General features: G+C 38.0%; 1 protein-coding gene and 1 pseudogene across 1 annotated transcript in view; one reads left to right on the forward strand and one right to left on the reverse strand.

Annotated features, from left to right (window-relative positions):
* The window catches only part of CRB1 (crumbs cell polarity complex component 1), a 147,907-nt gene that overhangs the window by 81,011 nt on the left and 44,161 nt on the right, over positions 1–22,735 (forward strand). Inside the window, 2 exon segments of the mRNA XM_044267540.1 lie at positions 15,261–16,226; positions 22,095–22,642. Coding sequence (XP_044123475.1) covers positions 15,261–16,226; positions 22,095–22,642 — 1,514 coding nt within the window.
* On the reverse strand, positions 20,353–20,514 carry LOC122918954 (annotated as a pseudogene).

Genomic DNA, 22,735 nt, shown 5'->3' on the forward strand with positions numbered 1-22,735 from the left:
AAAGGGAAAAAGCATCAAAATCCAGGAGGTGCAGAGAACGCCCCTCAAAATCAATAAGAATAGGCCCACACCCCATCACCTAATAGTAAAATTTATAAGTCTTAGTGACAAAGAGAAAATCCTGAAAGCAGCCTGGGAAAAAAAGTCTGTAACATACAATGGTAAAAATATTAGATTGGGAGCAGACTTATCCACAGAGACCTGGCAGACCAGAAAGAGCTGGCATGATATATTCAGAGCACTAAATGAGAAAAACATGCAGCCAAGAATACTATATCCAGCTAGGCTATCATTGAAAATAGAAGGAGAGATTAAAAGCTTCCAGGACAAACAAAAACTGAAAGAATTTGCAAATACCAAACCAGCTCTACAGGAAATATTGAAAGGGGTCCTCTAAGCAAAGAGAGAGCCTAAAAGTGGTAGATCAGAAAGGAACAGAGACAATATACAGTAACAGTCACCTTACAGGAAATACAATGGCACTAAATTCATATCTCTCAATAGTTACCCTGAAGGTTAATGGGCTAAATGCCCCAATCAAAAGACACAGGGTATCAGAATGGATAAAAAAATAAAACCCACCTATATGTTGCCTACAAGAAACTCATTTTAAGCCTGAAGACACCTCCAGATTTAAAGTGAGGGGGTGGAAAAGAATTTACCATGCTCATGGACATCAGAAGAAAGCAGGAGTGGAATCCTTATATCAGATCAATTAGATTTTAAGTCAAAGACTATAATAAGAGGTGAGGAAGGACACTATATCATACTCAAAGGGTCAGTCCAACAAGAAGATCTAACAATTTTAAATGTCTATGCCCCCAACGTGGGAGCAGCCAACTATATAAACCAATTAATAACAAAATCAAAGAAACACATCAACAATAATACAATAATAGTAGGGTCTTTAACACTCCCCTCACTGAAATAGACAGATCATCCAAGCAAAAGATAAACAAGGAAATAAGGGCCTTAAATGACACACTGGACCAGATGGACATCACAGATATATTCAGAACATTTCATCCCAAAGCAACAGAATACACATTCTTCCCTAGTGCACATGGAACATCCTCCAGAATAGATCACATCCTTGGTCCTAAATCAGGACTCAACTGGTATCAAAGATTGGGATCATATCCTGCATATTTTCAGACCACAATGCTCTGAAGCTAGAACTCAACCACAAGAGGAAGTTTGGAAAGAACCCAAATACATGGAGACTAAACAGCATCCTTCTAAAGAATGAATGGGTCAACCAGGAAATTAAAGAAGAATTGAAAAAAATCATGGAAACAAATAATAATGAAAACACAACAGTTCAAAATCTGTGGTACACAACAAAGGCAGTCCTGAGAGGAAAATATACAGCAGTACAAGCCTTTCTCAAGAAACAAGAAAGGTCTCAGGTACACAACCTAACCCTACACCTAAAGGAGCTGGAAAAAGAACAAGAAAGAAACCCTAAACCCAGCAGGAGAAGAGAAATCATAAAGATCAGAGCAGAAATCAATGAAGTAGAAACTAAAAAAACAATAGAACAAATCAACGAAACTGGGAGCTGGTTCTTTGAAAGAATTAATAAGATTGATAAACCCCTGGCCAGACTTATCAAAAAGAAAAGAGAAAGGACCCAAATAAATAAAACCATGAATGAAAGAGGAGAGATCACAACTAACACCAAAGAAATACAAACAATTATAAGAACATACTATGAGCAACTCTACGCCAACAAATTTGACAATCTGGAAGAAATGGATGCATTCCTAGAAACATATAAACTACCACAACTGAACCAGGAAGATATAGAAAGCCTGAACAGACCCATAACCAGTAAGGAGATTGAAACAGCCATTAAAAATCTCCAAACAAACAAAAGCCCAGGAACAAACGGCTTCCTGGGGGAATTCTACTAAACATTTAAAGAAGAACTAATTCCTGTTCTTCTGAAACTGTTCCAAAAAATAGAAATGGAAGGAAAACTTCCAAACTCATTTTATGAGGCCAGCATCACCTTGATCCCTAAACCAGACAAGGATCCCATCAAAAAAGAGAGCTATAGAACAATATCCTTGATGAACACAGATGCGAAAATGCTCACTAAAATACTAGCCAATAAGATTCAACAGTACATTAAAAGGATTATTCACCACGACCAAGTGGGATTTATTCCAGGGCTGCAAGTTTGGTTCAACATCCACAAATCAATCAATGTGATACAACACATCAGTAAAAGAAAGAACAAGAACCATATGATACTCTCAATAGATGCTGAAAAAACATTTGACAAAGTACAGCATTCCTTCCTGATCAAAACTCTTCAAAGTGTAGGGATAGAGGGCACATACCTCAATAATATCAAAGCCATTTATGAAAAACCCACCACAAATATCATTCTCAATGGAGAAAAACTGAAAGCTTTTCCACTAAGGTCAAGAACACGGCAAGGATGTCCATTATCACCACTGCTATTCAACATAGTACTAGAAGTCCTAGCCTCAGCAATCAGACAACAAAAGGAAATTAAAGGCATCCAAAACGGCAAAGAAGTCAAACTATCACTCTTCGCAGATGATATGATACTATATGTGGAAAACCCTAAAGACTCCACTCCAAAACTGCTAGAACTTGTACAGGAATTCAGTAAAGTGTCAGGATATAAAATCAATGCACAGAAATCAGTTGCATTTCTCTACACCAACAACAAGACAGAAGAAAGAGAAATTAAGGAGTCAATCCCATTTACAATTGCACCTAAAACCATAAGATACCTAGGAATAAACCTAACCAAAGAGGCACAGAATCTATACTCAGAAAACTATAAAGTACTCATGAAAGAAATTGAGGAAGACACAAAGAAATGGAAAAATGTTCCATGCTCTTGGATTGGAAGAATAAATATTGTGAAAATGTCTAGGCTACCTAAAGCAATCTACACATTTAATGCAATTCCTATCAAAGTACCATCCATCTTTTTCAAAGAAATGGAACAAACAATCCTATTATTTATATGGAACCAGAAAAGACCTCGAATAGCCAAAGGAATATTGAAAAAGAAAGCCAAAGTTGGTGGCATCACAATTCCGGACTTCAAGCTCTATTACAAAGCTGTCATCATCAAGACAGCATGGCACTGTCACAAAAACAGACACATAGGTCAATGGAACAGAATAGAAAGCCCAGAAATAGACCCTCAACTCTATGGTCAACTAATCTTTGGCAAAGCAGGAAAGAATGTCCAGTGGAAAAAAGACAGCATCTTCAATAAATGGTGCTGGGAAAATTGGACAGCCACATGCAGAAAAATGAAATTGGACCATTTCCTTATACCACACATGAAAATAGACTCAAAATGGATGAAGGACCTCAATGTGAGAAAGGACTCCATCAAAATCCTTGAGGAGAACACAGACAGCAACCTCTTTGACCTCGGCCACAGCAACATCTTCCTAGGAACATCGCCAAAGGCAAGGGAAGCAAGGGCAAAAATGAACTATTGGGATTTCATCAAGATCAAATGCTTTTGCACAGCAAAGGAAACAGTTAACAAAACCAAAAGACAACTGACAGAATGGGAGAAGATATTTGCAAATGACATATCAGATAAAGGGCTAGTGTCCAAAATCTATCAAGAACTTAGCAAACTCAACACCCAAAGAACAAATAATCCGATCAAGAAATGGGCAGAGGACATGAACAGACATTTTTGCAAAGAAGACATCCAGATGGCCAACAGACACATGAAAAAGTGCTCCACATCACTCGGCATCAGTGAAATACAAATCAAAACCACAATGAGATATCACCTCACACCAGTCAGAATGGCTAAAATTAACAAGTCAGGAAATGACAAATGCTGGCGAGGATGTGGAGAAAGGGGAACCCTCCTACACTGTTGGTGGGAATGCAAGCTGGTGCAACCACTCTGGAAAACCGCATGGAGGTTCCTCAAAATGTTGAAAATAGAACTGCCCTATGACCCAGCAATTGCACTACCGGGTATTTACCCTAAAGATTCAAACATAGTGATCTGAAGGGACACGTGCACCCGAAAGTTTATAGCAGCAATGTCCAGCCAAACTATGGAAAGAACCTAGATGTCCATCAACAGATGAATGGATCAAGAAGATGTGGTATATATACATAATGGAATACTATGCAGCCATCAAAAGAAATAAAATCTTGCCATTTGCAATGACATGGATAGAACTAGAGGGTATCATGCTTAGCGAAATAAGTCAAGTGGAGAAAGAGGACTATCATATGATCTCCCTGATATGAGGAAGTGGTGATGCAACATGGGGGGTTAAGGGGGTAGGAGAAGAATAAATGAAACAAGATAGGATTGGGAGGTAGACAAACCATAAGTGACTCTTAATCTCACAAAACAAACTGAGGGTTGCTGGGGGGAGGGGGGTTGGGAGAAGGGGGGTGGGGTTAGGGACATTGGGGAGGGTATGTGCTTTGGTGAGTGCTGTGAAATGTGTAAACCTGGCTATTCACAGACCTGTACCCCTGGGGATAAAAATATATTATATGTTTATAAAAAATAAAAAATTTTTAAAAAAAGAAATAAGGATTGACTATCAGGCTGGAAGAGTCTTCGGAGGCAGTTGAACTCCACATCCCACCCTTTCCTAAATTTCATCTAAGACATCCTTTCCGATTTTGCACAACTTCAATGTTGGGAAACGCCCTGTCTCCTAGGACAGCTGATTCGATGCTTGATCAGCATCAACTATTGGAAGATTCTGCAAAGTGAGCATAAATGTACCATTCTATGGTGTCTTACCACTGATGCCTGTTTCCCCCAGTGGAAAAAAATGAAACATAAAATGTCATGGGATGGGCTTTCAGCTCCATGAAGGGCCTGGTATTTGCTTTACTCCACGTTAAACATCTTCGTTTTCTTCAAGAATTTCTCTAATGACATGATTTCAAGTAAACTTACTGTTCTATTAGATTTCCTTATTGGAGTGTGCCTCTTGTCCTCTTGAAGGACTCAAAACTTAATATGAATATTTTGAGATCAAAACCAGACTTACAGAGGGATTAGCATTTCCTTGATCCTAGAAACTGTCATCCACGGTGACAGCCTCAGAGCTGTATAAAATTTTGGAAGCTGTATCACCATGGCCCCATACTTCCAAAAAAATTGGGATAATATATATGAAAGTAAACCATAAGCTACATTTCATAATGTCAATGCTGATTATCATCGATTGTTATTCAATTTATTATTAATTGAAACTGCTCCACCTTCAACTGATAAACTATGTCTTCTCCATCGAATTTTGTGGTTGTTTAATCTCAAGTGAAAAGAGTTAAGCCATCTCAGTTTACAGAAAACTGTCTTGTTTAGTGTACATGAGAATCTTCGCTTACTTGTTTTATTTCTATTCTATTCTATTGATTTCCTTTATCCCCCATTCATATTTTTCTCCTCTCCTTTTGGAAATCTCAGTAATATATTGGCTATATAGACTTCAGTCTGCATGTATTCATATAAATTCTTCTTTTGTTAATATGTATGTATTGTGTTAAAGTTCCCATTTTCTTTCTTCCTTTTTTTTTTTTTCATTTGGCATCATGTTATTTAGCTCTATCCATGGTGCTGGGTATTCATCTGTTTCCAACTGTAGTGTACATTTCCAGGGTGTACATCCTGCCATTTTTTCTAATTAATACCCTCATGTCCTACCCAGTTTTTAATGCACTCTAAGGTTGTTTAAACTTTAATAAAATTTAAGGAAAAAATGTACAAATTTACATTTTTTTCTTTGATAGAGTTCCTTTTAGAGTGCATCATTTAAGCCTATAAAAACCATTCTTGATCCTGGTAATTGTAAAATCATTGGTTAAGATGCTTTGGGGTCACAATGAAATCTGACTTAACAAGGATCCCATTCTCAGTATCTTGCATGTTTTTTAGATTTGTCCCTCTAGGGCTGTAACATGGCTAATGCAGTTTCAGGAACACATCTGTGCAAGCTAAAGGTGCATATCTTTTTTTTTTTTTATATTTTATTTATTTGACAGACAGAGATCAGAAGTAGGCAGAGAGGCAGGCAGAGGGAGAGAGAGGAGGAAGCAGGCTCCCCGCTGAGCAGAGAACCCGATTCAGGGCTTGATCCCAGGTCCCTGAGATCATGACCTGAGCCGAAGGCAGAGGCTTTAACCCACTGAGCCATCCAGGCGCCTCCAGGTGCATATCTTTTTTATATTAGGAATGACTTCCCCTAGCAGAACTCCTCCCAGGTCCTACTGACCAGGATTGAATCACTTGCCTATGACGCAGCTTGTAGAGGAGGAGGTGAAAAACTGTCTTTCTCACTTGTATCCTTTTGGGGGGGGAAGCATGTTCTACCTGTAAGGAAAGTGGGGAGGTTGTGTTAGGGAAAAAACTGCTGGGCAGGTAATCATTATTTTTGTTTTGAGTATTCATGATCTTTAACAAGTTCATGTTCATGCATGCTTTTTATATTTTTATTCAAGTAATTTGTATTGACATTCACTCCCTCCCAAAGCAAAAAAAAAAAACAAACAAAAAAACCTGTTGAAATGATTTTGAAAGACTACTATGCTCCAAGCATTTACAATTCTCATTTTGTATACACAAAAATAACTGTTTAATGCACTTTACTGTGTCCACTTCATAGATGAAGAAACTTCAACTTAAAGAAATTAGGTATTTGCCTAAGTTTATAGCCTCATAAGTATTAAAGCTGGGATTTAAAACACACTTTCATTTGATCTTTAGTCAATATTTATTCTACTTCATTCTGGATCTCTGAGAATTACTAGAAACTCTTTCCAAGATGATCCATTAATAAGAACTCTGAATACATCACCTCCCCTCCCCACCCCACCTTCACCAGCTAGCCCCAGTGGATTAACTTCTTCCTTCAGTCTCCGGGGTCCCTGTCTGCCCAACATTCCCTACGACTGTATACTTGACTAAACTCTATGCCCCATGAAGCAGGACTATGTCAAGTTTCACTCATCATCACATCTCTAGATCCAGCATCTGTTAGAAGGATGAATGAGTAATAAATGAATGAAAAAAATACACTATTGCAGTGTCTTTTGCTTTATATCTTTTCCGCCTGATCTCCTGGTTTCCTTCACAACTTCTCTGACATCAGTTCCATGGCATATTCTGAAGGTCAGATACTAGTCCATGATAAAGCCCTAACAACAGCCTCATGACATAGTTACCACCCCTCTCAGGTCTTACTTTCATCTTTACCAAGGCTTCCAAGAGACAAGGTCTCAGCCTGAAGAAATTGCTCTCTAATGGTTAGAATTTCAGGCACTGTGGTAGTCTGTGGGACTCAGTGACCTTCTAGTCTATACTGTCCAGGCGAATCCTCTGTAGGTCTTCAGGTCCCCCTTTCAGAAAATATTAAAAAAAAAAAAAGAAAAGAAAAGAAAGAAAGTCAATCACCCATTTTCTCTAAGTATGTCCCAAACACGTTACCTATTCAGAGTATCCTGCTTTATAAAAATTATTAAAAAATCAAAATCAATGTCCATAACCCTACCCCCCTTCTCCCAACCCCCCTCCCCCCAGCAACCCACAGTTTGTTTCGTGAGATTAAGAGTCACTTATGGTTTGTCTCCCTCCCTATCCCATCTTGTTTCATGGATTCTTCTCCTACCCACTTAAGCCCCCATGTTGCATCACCACTTCCTCATATCAGGGAGATCATATGATAGTTGTCTTTCTCCGCTTGACTTATTTCGCTAAGCATGATACGCTCTAGTTCCATCCATGTTGTCGCAAATGACAAGATTTCGTTTCTTTTGATGGCTGCATAGTATTCCATTGTGTATATATACCACATCTTCTTGATCCATTCATCTGTTGATGGACATCTAGGTTCTTTCTATAGTTTGGCTATTGTGGACATTGCTGCTATAAACATTCGGGTGCACGTGCCCCTTTGGATCACAACATTTGTATCTTTAGGGTAAATACCCGGTAGTGCAATTGCTGGGTCATAGGGCAGTTCTATTTTCAACATTTTGAGGAACCTCCATGCGGTTTTCCAGAGTGGTTTCACCAGCTTGCATTCCCACCAACAGTGTAGGAGGGTTCCCCTTTCTCCGCATTCTCACCAGCATCTGTCATTTCCTCACTTGTTGATTTTAGCCATTCTGACTGGTGTGAGGTAATATCTCATTGTGGTTTTGATTTGTATTTCCCTGATGCCGAGTGATGTGGAGCACTTTTTCATGTGTCTGTTGGCCATCTGGATGTCTTCTTTGCAGAAACGTCTGTTCATGTCCTCTGCCCATTTCTTGATTGGATTATTTGTTCTTTGGGTGTTGAGTTTGTTAAGTTCTTTATAGATTTTGGACACTAGTCCTTTATCTGATATGTCGTTTGCAAATATCTTCTCCCATTCTGTCAGTTGTCTTTTGATTTTGTTAACTGTTTCCTTTGCTGTGCAAAAGCTTTTGATCTTGATGAAATCCCAATAGTTCATTTTTGGACATTGGGGAGGGTATGTGCTTTTGGGTAAATTGGAAGGGGAGGTGAACCATGAGACTATGGACTCTGAAAAACAATCTGAGGGGTTTGAAGTGGCAGGGGGGTGGGAGGTTGGGGTACCAGGTGGTGGGTATTATAGAGGGCACGGCTCGCATGGAGCACTGGGTGTGGTGAAAAAATAATGAATACTGTTTTTCTGAAAATAAATAAATTGGAAAAAAAAAAAGAAAGAAAGAAAGATTGTATAGAGGAGCAAGAACCGAGAAGGTCCTTGGCAACTCAGAAAAAAAAAAAAAATCAAAATCAATGAATAAAATAAACAAAATAATATATAAAATAATAAATAAAATACAATTATATATAAAAGTAATAGAAAATAGTTATTCTTTCATAGAAAATGGAGTTTAAGTCTGGGAGCACCACACAATTAACTCTTGGCACAATCTCAGAGAAGTCTGATCAAGTCTAATGAAGTCTAATGAAGATTAGACCCAGGAAAGTCTCCTGCTGTTTTCTTAATTTCTCATTTTCATTCCTTGCATAGATATTTAGTAGATTTGAAATTGCCCAGAATTTCTTAACTACTCATTCAAAAGCAAAACAGAAAAAAATTAAAACCAAAAAGCCTACTAGCATTCCCATTGTTGTGAAGAAAAATGAAACCACGCTCTAATTTTCTGTATTAAAAGTTACCAGATAATACCAATCATATTCGACTCCCCAAAACTTATTTTTCTAGGATAATAATGTCCATGTGTGGTGTAGGATCATAGTAACATTCACAAGTCTGACTTGAAAAGGGGAGGTACCATGTGTTAAGTAGAAAGAGTAGCTAAAAATATAACAAAGTCTACTTGGTAAGCAGCATAAATGGGTCTTATGCTAAGCCCCACTGACCCAGTCTGGGAGGGGAACGAGGCAAGACTAAGTCCACACACTTTACCTGAGAGAAAGAGGGCGACATTGAAAAACAAGCCCCCACTTTTGGAAATGGTATGAAATCATCAGGAACTGGCTTTGTCAACCCAGTAGGTGTTTGGATGGATCTCTCTTTCTACAGAAAAATGTTTGGATCCAAGACACAAGGTTTTCACATTTTAATGGCAATGCTCATAGGTAACTCTTTTTTTTATTACTTATATAAGCTAACTGATACCACTGTTAGAGTTTTTAAGATGTTTATTTAACAATTTATGTTAATGATATGATAAATATTACTATCAAGGGAAGATTTGAATTTTCGAGTGAAATAAATTCACTCAAAGCAATGAGTAAAGGAAATACGTATGCACTGAACTCTTGGTCTTTATATTCCATTTTTTCTTGGATTTTGATTTATTAAAATAAAAATATCCAATCAATTAAAATAGAGAAAGATGAGATTCATTTGTATTCAAGTTTTTGTAGAAATAATTTCTTATTAGATATTTTATTAACTATGACTTTCAGCAAAGTGAGAATGGAACTAAAAGTCATTTTAATAGTCAGTGATAATTTGTATTAAACAAAGTCTATATCTTTTTGATCCATTAATATTATATATTCTGATGAAAATATGGGATATATCAGATAGTAAAAATTTTCCCTATTATGATTATTTTTGAAATAGTCATAATAGAACCAGATACCAAACTAAAAGAACTTTAGAAAAATAAAATAAAGTGACAGTTTTCAGTTAATTAAATAAACTGGTTCACATAAAAAAACAACAGTAAGCTTCAAGCAATCCACTTCATACTCTAAGTACATGGACATAAATAACCAATTCATTGTCAACTAAAGCCCCATTAAGAAGATTGAATGACACAGGTAATCCCTAATCCCTTTATCTTGATTGACAGCAGATCTTATTCTCTGCAGCCAGTTGAATAGCCAATAAAATAAGTTACAATCTTGTTTCCCACTTTTAGTTTGCTTGGTTCATCAATTAAATATGTCTGACCTTATTTTACATTGGAGATGTTAATAGAACTGGTTTTAAACAAGGCAAAAGTACAAATAACTGTGCATTATTCTACTTTTAATATCTAATTCTGTTTATATGCTTTAGACTTACTACAGGCTTTCTCTTCTTTTTTAAAATTATTTTTTTAAAATTTTGTCCATGATGGTAAAATCTAAAATTTAGCTTCTCTGCTTATACTTAAAGGAAAAACATGATCAAGTTATTGGTAGTTATTTTGTGAAAGATCAAATGTATTAACTGTAAGAATCATAAGAAAAAATATAATAAGCAACAGAGAAGAAAGGATTACCATTTGCCCCTACTTGCTGACCAAGGATGAATGAATGAGTAATACCGGAAATTTAAAGGACTTAAATGTTTTGTTTTGTTTTACTTTATTTTATTTGACACAGAAAGAGAGAGAGAGATCACAAGTAGGCAGAGGTGGGGAGAAGCAGGCTCCCTGCTGAGCAGAGAGCCCAATGCCGGTCTCCATCCCAGGACCCTGAGATCATGACCTGAGCTGAAGGCCCAGGCTTAACCCACTGAGCCACCCAGGTGCCCCAGGACTCAAATATCTTGTAGCAGACCCTAGTAGTCTTAGGTGTGAACAATTTTAGTAGCTGTCTCTGTGTCTAATTGTGTCTGGTTTCTTCCCATTTTATTGTGACAAGTCCCTGTGTCACTGATCTTTTTGAGAAACCATGTTGGTCCTCCATTCAACAATTACCCGTTTTTCCCCCCTGCATTCAGAAAGTAAATAAACAAACAAACAGATGAATAAATAAAGCAAAACTATAAAAACTGTATATCCCCCAGGCCTTCTCCATGCTGGCTGTATTTAATCTTTCTGACTTGATTTTTCCTACATAAATCCTCTATACCAACAAGATTGATAAATTCACCATCACTTCTAAATGTCTTATGCTTTTCCATTGATCTGTTTTTGTTTAGTCAGTTATTTTTGCATACTTTTTTGTCAAATAGATCCATACTCGAAAACCTGTACTAAATCCTATCTCCTTCCAGCCTTCCTCACCCAGGCCAGGCTCAAGAGTTATCTCTGTCTGGAGACAAATCTGCAAATCTTCTCTGAAGTCCCCTGAGTTTGAACCTCACATATTAACCACACATTCACTGGGAACCTGCTCTTTACATTGTATTTTCATAAATATGTATGTTATTCTAATGTAATTATAATATAATATTATCAGGGTAAGCATATTGAGGCCAGGTATGTCTCTTCTACTTTGCCATCCTCTGGGAGGGTAGGGCACAGAGAAGATATTTTGTAAATTTGAAAAACCAATACACTGGAGTTTCAACTAAGAGGTCAGGATAGGGTCACTGTGAGGTACCAAAGCAAAAAACAACAACAACAAAACTGTGATGCAGAATGTCAAAATAAATCCTAGGCTTTAGGCTTTGAAATGTTTATGCATTTTAAGTATATATGACAGTTCTTAAAAGGCAATTTGAAGCAATGAGTCTGTAACGAAAGTTTTTTGGGAGAATTTTGCTGCTGTGCTTTGAGTTGTACCCCACCGCCCAGTTTTAGGGTTTGGTAGCTAGATCCTGACCCCAAGCAGAACAAGTTGCTTTAAGAAGAATCCAGTCTTACCTAAATTTGAGGTAAATTAGACCAGATTCTCTAGCTACAGGAGGAATCTACAATCTAACGTAAGGCAACAGGAAAGAGAGAGAGTGAGAAAGACTGCTGAGTTGTGCAGGGAAGTCAGTGTGCCCTCCTCCAACCATAGGTCAAAGTCACATGAGCCCCCAGGCCTGCGGGGGGAACTCATGGTAGGAATTTCAAGCAGTAGTCAGTGTGAAGGAGATCCTGCCCAACAAGCTTCTGTCAGAGGGCGAGGGAGCCCCAACAGAGAAAGCTGGTGAAGACGAGAACCTCAGTAAGCCAAGAGTGCAGGGGCTGGGGAGACACAGGGATGGCAGCTGGTCAAAGGAGAAGCAATGTCTGCCTCACAGGGGTCTCTGGGGATTCAGATGGAGGAACAGAGCCGGGAAGGAAAAGTCTTCCCTGAATTAAATGTATGTAAAGTCACAGTGGGAGGAAAAATAAAGTACTTAGCTTTGATTATGACCCATGTGTTTTTTTTTTTATTCCTCCTAATTAATGATTACTGATCAGTTTTTTTTTTGCCTCAAAATCCTATGAAAATCGAATTTAAGTAAAATATCTTCCAAGACAGGGGCACCTGGGTGGCTCAGTTGGTTAAGCAGTTGACTCTTGATTTTCGTTCAGGTCATGATCTCAGGGTCCTGGGATAGAGCCCCACCATATTGGGGCTCCATGCCTAGTGGGAAGTCTGCTCCCGGATTCTCTCTCTCCCTCTGCGTCTGCCCCTCCCTCACCCACTTGCATGCTCTCACTTTCTCTCTCTCTCAAATAAATACCTAAATCTTTTTTAAAAAAATCTTCCATTATGAAAAATTTGTATTTTTCATAAATTTGGTTAAATTAAATTTATATTAAAACACTCCTTTAGAATATAGCCTATAATTCCTGTGTCAGTTTTCTTTACTTATAAGGATGATTACATAACAAATAAATCAGTTCAGGGAGCCTGGGTGGCTCAGTGGGTTAAGCCTCTGCCTTCGGCTCAGGTCATGATGTTGGAGTCCTGGAATCGAGCCCTGCATCAGGCTCTCTGCTCAGCGGAGAGCTGCTTCCTCCTCTCTCTGCCTGCCTCTCTGCCTACTTGTGATCTCTGTCTGCTAAATAAATAAATAAAATCTTTTTTTTAAAAAAGCAAAACAAATAAATCAGTTCAATTTGGTTTTACTTTTCCTGCTCATCAAGCTTTTCATAATGCATATATGCTCAGCCCTCTAGAGCTGCTGTGGGAGGTTCTAAGAGAATAAATATTCACTCTTCTCACAGAGCTTGAAATACTTTTGATCAACGAGCTTGTGTGAAGGCAATCCAAGTAGTGTAAAAATATAACACAATCTTATGAAGAGTCTAGATGGTATACGTAATGGCAGAGGGCAAAGATTAACAATGGAAACGTTTATCTGAAAATTTGCATAAGAAGAGCACTTCAGGTTTAAGATTAAATTCATTATAAATATTTTAATCACCTTACAAAGGTCTTCATTAATCAATTCAAAATTGATTCAATTCAAAAATTACCAAGTGTCAAATGTGGGCAAGACACTATGCTATGGTTTAGACATATTTTGGTGAATAAAACAGACACTTTCTCTTCCCTCATGAAGAGTACAATGTAATGAGATTCTAGCCTAATGTGCTTATTATGTAAAGTTATGCAATTTGTGGGTCACTCCATATGCCCACACCTTCCACACAGTCTCTCTCAATGACTATAGTACTGTTTGAATTTGGTCATTAGAGGGTATTTCCTTTGATTATTACTTCTTAATAACAGCCAACACTGATTGATAATTTATTATATATCAAGCAATGTTGCAATCATCTTATGATCATGTAGATGTGGGATTAATTCTAACTTTTAAAAGCCCTGTGATGTCAGGACTATTATTAACCCCATTTTGTAGATGAGAAAACAGGACACAAAAAAATGAATGTAACCTGCTCACAGCCTTGCTAAAATTCAGATCCAACCTTATCAGTATAAGAGCCTTTGATTAAATTTTTGTAATTTAAACTTTCTACTTAATGTTTTTTTTATATTTTATGTATTTTTAATACATACATTTAATACATATGTTTTTAATACATATGTTTTTAATACATATATTTTAATACATAGGTAGGGAATTAAATGGGAAAGTAAGAACACGTATTAGTAATAACAGTAAGTAAGAATGCACTAAGTTATCAATTAAAGAACAGATGATGCCAGATTGGATTTTAAAAACCTAGAAACCAGATTTTGGGAGTGCTTTGGAGTTTAGGCTTCAGTCTTTCTAAGCCTCAGTATCTTCTGTAAAAGAAAGCTGAGAAAACCCACACTGAAACCCTCAGAAGAATGTGGTAGCCACAGACACATTATGTAGATGAAGGTGTCGGGGAAACCAGACAGTGCTCTATACATGTCAATCATTGTTAACCTCTTTGTTTGAACTTCACTGGAAAAGCAATAACCATCACTCTTGAAAGGTGTTCTAGTTCTTCTTCTTACTTTCATTACATGAATTCTAATAATTCTCTACTTAGAGACTTGGAATCAGGAAAAAGAGGAAAGGAAAGTGAAGTTAAAACTATAAGAGCATGTTATGGGATATATTTCATGGTTTATGGAATTATGGAAAGGAGTACACAGGAGTAAACAGGGCCTTTCTTCATCTTAGAAGCTGTCCATGGTGAAGGTTGTCTAGACCATCTGTATATCTGGAGAACGTTAGTTTTAGGGATTATGGGGAGATAAAAACAAGGTAAGAGGTAAAATCACCAATTTCAAGTAGAAAAGAGTAAAATCAGCAGCCTGGGACAGGATAAACAGTATCAGAGGATGGAATTCCCATGTAAATAATTTGTTATCAAGCATCGCTTTTTCTCTGTTATCATTTTTATAATACTGAGTGTCACATACATGTCTGACAATAGTAGTTTGAGTCAACCCCTATATTAGATAAATAGCCTGTTTCTAGAGGAAGAATTGAGGGTCTTCCATGATTGCACTTGTCTGCACAACACACACAGAATGATATAATCAATTTTAACTTCCTTGAAAACTATTCACATATTATTCTATTACTGTCCTAAAACTGAGCTAGCTCTCCACTTCCACAGATCATACATGGAAATCATGTGAAACTTGTATTTTTTATCTCAACATACGCAATTTCAACCGATTCTTTATTATTTAACAGGGATCCACTGCGAAGAAGACATGGATGAATGCTCTTCAAACCCTTGCCAAAATGGTGGTACCTGTGAGAACTTACCTGGTCATTATACTTGCCACTGCCCATTTGATAACCACTCGGGAACATTTTATGGAGGAAGGAACTGTTCTGATATTCTCCTGGGTTGTACCCATCACCAGTGTCTGAATAATGGAATATGCATCCCTCACTTCCAAGATGGCCAGCATGGATTCAGCTGCCTGTGTCCCTCTGGCTACACTGGGTCATTGTGTGAACTTGTCACCACACTTTCTTTTGAGGGCGATGGCTTTCTGTGGATCACAAGTGGCCCAGTTACAGAAGAGGGCTTAGCTTGTCACATAGCCCTCAGGTTCCAGACTGTTCAGCCAATGGCCCTCCTACTTTTCCGAGGCAACAGGGACATGTTTATAATGTTGGAGTTGCTAAGTGGCTACATTCACTTGTCAATCCAAGTCAATAATCAGTCAAAGGTGCTCCTCTACATTTCCCACAACACGAGCGACGGAGAATGGCATTCAGTGGAGGTGATGTTTGCAGAGGCTGTGACCCTTACTTTACTTGACAACTCTTGTAAGGAGAAATGCATCATGAAAGCTCCTTCTCCATTTGAAAGTGATCAATCAATATGTGCTTTTCAAAACGCCTTTTTGGGTGGTTTACCTGGAGAAACCGGAGAAACGGCCAGCAGTGTCATTGCTCTGCTTAACCTCTATAATATACCATCCACACCTTCATTTGTAGGCTGTCTCCAAGACGTTAAAATTGATTCGAATCACATTACTCCAGAGGCCATTTCATCTGGCTCGTCTCTAAATGTCAAGGCAGGCTGTGTGAGAAGGGATTGGTGTGAAAGACAACCTTGTCAAAACAGAGGACGCTGCATCAACTTGTGGCTGAATTACCAGTGTGATTGCTACAGACCCTACAAAGGCCCAAACTGCCTGAGAGGTGAGAGAGGGCTGGGCACCCAGGAGGACGGTGCCTCAGAACAGCGCAGTAACAAAAACAGCCATTGGGCCATTCCTGTTACGAAACATAATGATCCCTCAGCACTTCTGCTTCTGGTTGCCAGCTAACGAGAAAAAAGAGAAGGCTAGTAATGTGCATTAATTAATTTTGAGTGCATTCATTAGACACCAAGATGTCATTCATGCAGAGAAGTAAAAAAAAAAAAAAAAAATGAAAAGTTAAAAAAAATTAAGCCGATAGCTCCAACTAAATGAGTTTTCATCTTGATATGTTTACAAAGTGTTACTATAAATTGTGGTGTGTCAGAAATGTGCTATAAATCATATTTGAAAGAGAGATAATCTTTTGGAAAAAAGGACCATTAGACATGAAACTAGTCAATGCCAAGTATTGGCACAATGTCTTGTGCATAGTAGATTCTTAGGAAATATTTACTTCCTTGCTATCCATTCTATGCAATTCCCACTTGCTCCAAAACCATGCTCATGTTTAGCACTTTTATAAACCACTGATTCTATTCAGAGGTATATTTTCCAGGGCTACTTTGGATAAAATGGATATTCTACCTAGGTGTCCTAAGGAAAGGAAGGAAGGAAGAGAGGGAGTGAGGAAGGATGGAAGGAAGGAAGAAAATGTGGATAGTAACAACAGTGAAATTTTATAGATACCATAAACTAATTGATCTGATTTTTCTAGCAAATCACAGATTTAAATGTATTTTAAAATCTTTAACTTCCAACATTGTTCCAAAGACTGCTGTTGATAGTGATCAATACATACGTTTCTTTTTATTATTATCATCATGCCTTGAAAATGTCTAAGAGGTAATTGCAACAGACTGCTTTGAAGTTCAGCTGTAATTTACCCTATGATTTTAGAGCAACTTGAAGTAGGACAACATCTGGTAAATAGTCTTCTCTGCTTTATATGAACTAAAATTAAAACCAGTCTTAGCCTATACCCTATTCCATGTATGAATGGCTAAGAGTTATTAGAAACTATTCATGGGTCTCCCTGCTAACCACAATATTCATTACAAATCATGGACCTGTTTGACAATGAGGTATGGCATCTACTAGCTCTATGTAATATTTTAAATAGAATGGCAAGTTGTTTTGTGATTTTTTTTAAAGGAGAAAAGGGGAAATTATGCTGAGGCAATGTTCACTTTTTGAAGAAAAATTTAATTGACCCAAAGGCAATATTTTTACTACATATACAAAATAACAAACAGATGCTGACTTGTTTTGACTGGCTTCCAAATGCAGCGACCCATAAGGTTAATACTGACCATGGTAATGCTAACTGTCCTGTAAATAGTTTCAAGGGATGCCAGTCCAGTGGGTTCTGGTTTTCTTTAGTTTATTTTTCCAACTTGGAAAATCATGATGTTTTTAAACAACGTTCCTGAATTTGTTACGTGCCCTACCTCCCCCAGTTGCTTTATCCCCCTACCGTGCCCCCCCTCATTTGAAACTGTTTAGCCCTCGTGGAAATTCTTGGCTTCAAACGTGAGCTATATAGGGAGGGAGTTCTGTAAAATCTTTCCAAAATCCAAAATCTCTCTCCAAAAATTCTCAGTATTAAGTTTAAGAAAGGTTATATTTTTCATATGGCCTCAGTCGTAAAACTAAAATATGCTATATTGGTGTTATATATTATGTTTGCTGGGGAGTTTATTCTCATTACAAAGATGCTTACAGGCTATAGTGAGAACAGGGAGCCTTTCTATCATTACACATGTACTCCTAATAGAGAGAAGAGGTACTAACTGTTACCAAGGCAAACTTCATTCGGTTAATGATCTTGGCTCAGTATTTCCCAACCCATTGAAATGAACAAGCAGGATCAATGGAGGATTTAGTTGGCTGACTAAACATGAATAACATGGAAATATCCAATATTTTTGCATTGATATTTTAGAAATGATCTTATAGAAATAAATGTCTCAATAAGGGGAGTTTTGGAAAGTGTTTCTCAAAGCTTAGTTCCCAGAGCTGTCTCAACATATCTTCTTGTATTGACTGTGTATAAGACCGTGCAGCTGCCAAGATGCCATTCAGAATGAAAACCTCTTGCCTTCTAGAGAATACTTTTTATTTGTAGAAGCAATTTACATATGATTTATCTTCAGTCATACATCTAGTCATACATCGATCGTGCCTGCCGAGGGTAGTGACCAAAATTCTCCTTACATACTTTTAGAAATGAAGAACTCATTTATTCTATCTTTCCAGAAACTGCCCCAAGGCTGTTTCTTATACCAAAATAAAATATGATTGCTTAGAGTTTTCCTTCATTGGCAGCATTGTGACGCTTGAAATCATACTAATACAAGTCTTCCATTTTCTTCTTCTTGGGAGCACTTCAATATTTGAAGTATCTAGTACCATCCAAGCTGTCACTTCTATCATGCTAAACATATCCAGTTTCTTCTAACATTTTCCATATGACAGAGCTTTCACACACTTCATCAGCTGCTCGCTTGTTGCTTACTTTAGAATGAATTTGCTTATCTGGTTCTTAGATATGCCCGATGATGGAGAGTGACACAAAACTACAACCTCTCTTTCTAGATAATGTTCTTCTGTTTTCAGCCTAATATTACATTGACCTTTTGGAAACTACATTCTACGCTTGGCTCACTTTGAATCATTCTTACTTACGGTGCCACAAAATCCTGTTTCTTCCACCCTCAATGAGGTATATTTGGAAGCAAGAGGCTTTTATTTATTCTAGTAAATTTGACCTTGTTGTATTCTACCAGTCAGAACTTGAAGCTGTTTTCCATCTGCATTTACCATCCCTCTTCATGCCATATGAGCAACACAGTTGAGAATCACTCCTCCCATGTTCACAGACAAGTCAGGTGTTTCCAAAAATCATGTAGTAAATCACATTCTCTGACTACTTGCTTGTGATTTCGGAAGAAGAATGGGATTGCTGGAGACACAAGTGTCTAAGAAAAAAAATAAACAAAAGACCCCCCTAAAATAGCTCTGTGTTCTGTCTTTTCATTTGGATCCACAAAGTGATCTGCAGGCATTCTAGGATGACCAGCAGGGTCCCTGTCACCCATGAGGTTGAATGATTTTGTGCATATTCTCAAACCTCAGGAGTTTCAAGAGCCACATTTTCCTATTAAACATTTTATCTCATATGAAAGTGCCGCAGTGTATTCAGAGACGTTAACCTCTTCAAATGGGTTATTTTATTTAATAGTACACTTTGATAGCTACCTGTAGTTGCCCGGAGCAGGTGGTCTCCAAACACAGATTCAAAATGCAGTATTCCTATAGAAAATCAAGTCAGAGTTATGCATATGTAGCCTTTTATGCAGGAGGTCTTCAAACACAGATGATGGCCAAACAAGTTTTAACTGTAGTTCAGCTACACTAAAATACATCTTACCTTTTGCCCAAACTTCAACTGGACCGTGGCAATATTGAAACACAATGAAATATGGTAAAATCTGTCTTGTTTCTGATTAGCAATGGGATGTAAAAACTTGAAGGTAGCCATCTCTTCAAGACCTCTCTCATCACATTCATCAGTGATTTCTAGATGCAGAGTGCAATGGTCAGTTTTCATTTACTGCCCCTCTCTTGACACGATACCTGTTGCTGCAACAGTAAACACAGTTAACTGCTCCCTCCTCCTGACAACTCTTTCCTCCCTAGGCATGTGGGACATCACTCTCCCTTGGTTCTCCTCTTACTGGCTGCTTTTTTGTCATCTCCTTTACCTCCAAATCCAAATGTCTGGTGCTTAAGGACTCAGTTCTTGGACCTGTTCTTTCCTCTGTATGTACTCACTCTCTTGGTGATCTCACCCAGTCTTGTGGCTTTAAATAGCAATAATTACACTGACAAATCCAAAATCATTCTAGCTAGAAGGAGACATCCCGGGACGCCTGGGTGGCTCAGTTGGTTAAGCAGCTGCCTTCGGCTCAGGTCATGATCCCAGCGTCGTGGAATCGAGTCCCACATCGGACTCCTTGCTCAGCAGGGAGCCTGCTTCTCCCTCTGCCTCTGCCTGCCATTCTGTCTGCCTGTGCTCACTCTCTCTCTCTCTCTCTCTCTCTGATAAATAAATAAAATCTTTAAAAAAAAAAAAAAAAGGAGACATCCCCAGAATGTCTCCTCTGTTCCTCTACAGCTAACTGTTTACTAGACATTTCCACCTAGATACCTAAAAGGGCACCTCAAATTTAAACTGATAAGAACAGATACTACACTTGATCTTAGCCAAAAGGCCGAGAAGCGATGGGGCACCTCAAATTTAATATGGACTCTCACTTCCCCCCAGTCTGTGCCTCTTGTTTTCTTTTCAGTATTTGCAAATGGAAATTCAATGCTTCTAGCTATTTAGGAAACAAAACAAAACAAACAACAACAACAAAAAAACCCCAAACAAACAAAAAAACCCACTTTGGCATTGAACTGCTGAACTAGTCCTAGAAAATCATGTAGGTTCTACCTTCAAAATATTTCCCAAATCTGACTATTTCTCATTACCTTCTCCATTACCATGATCTAAGCCATCATTCCTTCTCCCTTGAGTTTCTGCAACAGTATCTCTCCATTCTTTTAGTTCTCATTCAAATGTTATCAAAGAGATATCAGAGAGTATTTCTCTCACTACTGTATTAAAAAATTGCAACTCTAGTTCTATCCCCAGCACTCATTCCCTTTTCCTACCTGATTTATTGCATACCTAAAGACTTACCACCTCCTGACATACTATATAGTTTGTTTCTTTAACTGTGTCTGATCTGTGTCCACCAACTAGAATATAAGCCTTAAGATGATGGGAAATTTAGGGGCACCTGGGTGGCTCAGTCAGTTAAGCACCCAACTCTTGATTGAGTTCATGATCTTGGGCTCATGATCTTGGTCTCATGAGAGCGAGCCCCACATCAGGGTCCACACTGGGTGTGGGGACTGGCAGTAAGATTCTCTCCTCTCCCTCTCCCTCTGCCCAACACCCCCAACCTCAAAAAAAAAAAAAAAAAGAAAAAAGAAAAAGAAAAAAAGACAGGAACTTTAGTTCCTATGATATCATCAATATTTTGGAGAGTAAGGGTTTATTTGTATACATCTCAAGAGTTTTCTTGAGTTGATGTACGAGGATAGTTTTGCCATATTAGTGCATGACTAACTTCTTTAAAGAAATGCTGGGTGAGTTCAGTGCCCAGCTTTGCCCCCCTCCTACTACTTGTCTGTCTCCCATGCCTCTCCCAACTAGGGCCACAGATGGAAGATTTCTCTTTCTTCGTTCAACTCCCTTGCCTTTTATTTTATTTGGAGTATCATGCCCAAAGGGGATTTGTGAATCTAATTCTTGATCCCTGTCCTTTAGTAAAAATTATTAGACTTAATGATATTTGTTTCCCCGTGTCCTCAAATAGCAAAGATGGCAGATGCCTGAGATGTTACAGGAAAAGATCTTATTCCTCAGATTTCTTCCAGTAAGTTGGAGGACAGAATATCTGATATTCCGTCATTAAATCCCAGCATTTTAGGGCAGTGACGGAGAGGTAAATCGTAACTTTATCAGCACAGAGATCTTTCCTTTTTACGTTTTGTGAGCAGTGGGCCTCAACTATAAACTATAAACCAAAATGTAGTTATTTCAGAAAACTCAGTAAACCAAGTAAATTTCAGTCAACTCAGAAGTTTTGAGAAATGAGGCCAAAATGTCATTCTATTGAAAAAGCCTGTTCTAGTCTTTAAAAAATACGTATAGAGGTATGTTTGTGTGTGTGTGTTTTCATCTTGTGGCCCTTCTTACTTGAGTCTTAAAATGTTTCTTCTGTGTTTCTCCTCCTCTATTTTGTCACTGAAGAGTATGTAGCAGGTAGATTCGGCCAGGATGACGCCACTGGATATGCTGCTTTTAATCTTGACAAGAGTTATGGAGAGAACTTCACCATCTCTATGTTTGTTCGCACACATCGACCATCAGGCTTACTCCTAGCTTTGGAAAACAGGACTTATCAATACATCCGTGTTTGGCTAGAGCATGGCAGACTAGCAATGCTGCATCCAGATTCTTCAAAGTTAGTAGTAAAGTTTGTTCTTAGTGATGGAAATGTCCACTTGATATCTTTGAAAATAAAGCCAAATAAAATTGAACTGTATCAGTCTTCACAGAACCTAGGATTTGTTTTTGCCCCTACATGGAAAATCCAAAAAGGAGATGTCATCTACATTGGTGGCTTGCCTGACGGACCAGAGACCGAAGCTAATGGTGGCTTCTTTAAAGGCTGTATCCAAGATATAAGATTAAACAACCAGAATCTGGAATTCTTCCCCAGTTCAACAAACAATGCATCCCACAATCCAGTTCTTGTCAATGTGACCTAAGGCTGTCCTGGAGACAACATGTGCAAGGTAGGAATTTCACACCAACTATGTCTATATTGTATGTTCACCTGTTGTTTCATTAAATAATTTATTATAACCATTCTTTGTATGTGAAGATAA

Source organism: Neovison vison, chromosome 10 (assembly GCF_020171115.1).
Source record: "Neovison vison isolate M4711 chromosome 10, ASM_NN_V1, whole genome shotgun sequence".
Taxonomy (NCBI): domain Eukaryota; kingdom Metazoa; phylum Chordata; class Mammalia; order Carnivora; family Mustelidae; genus Neogale; species Neogale vison.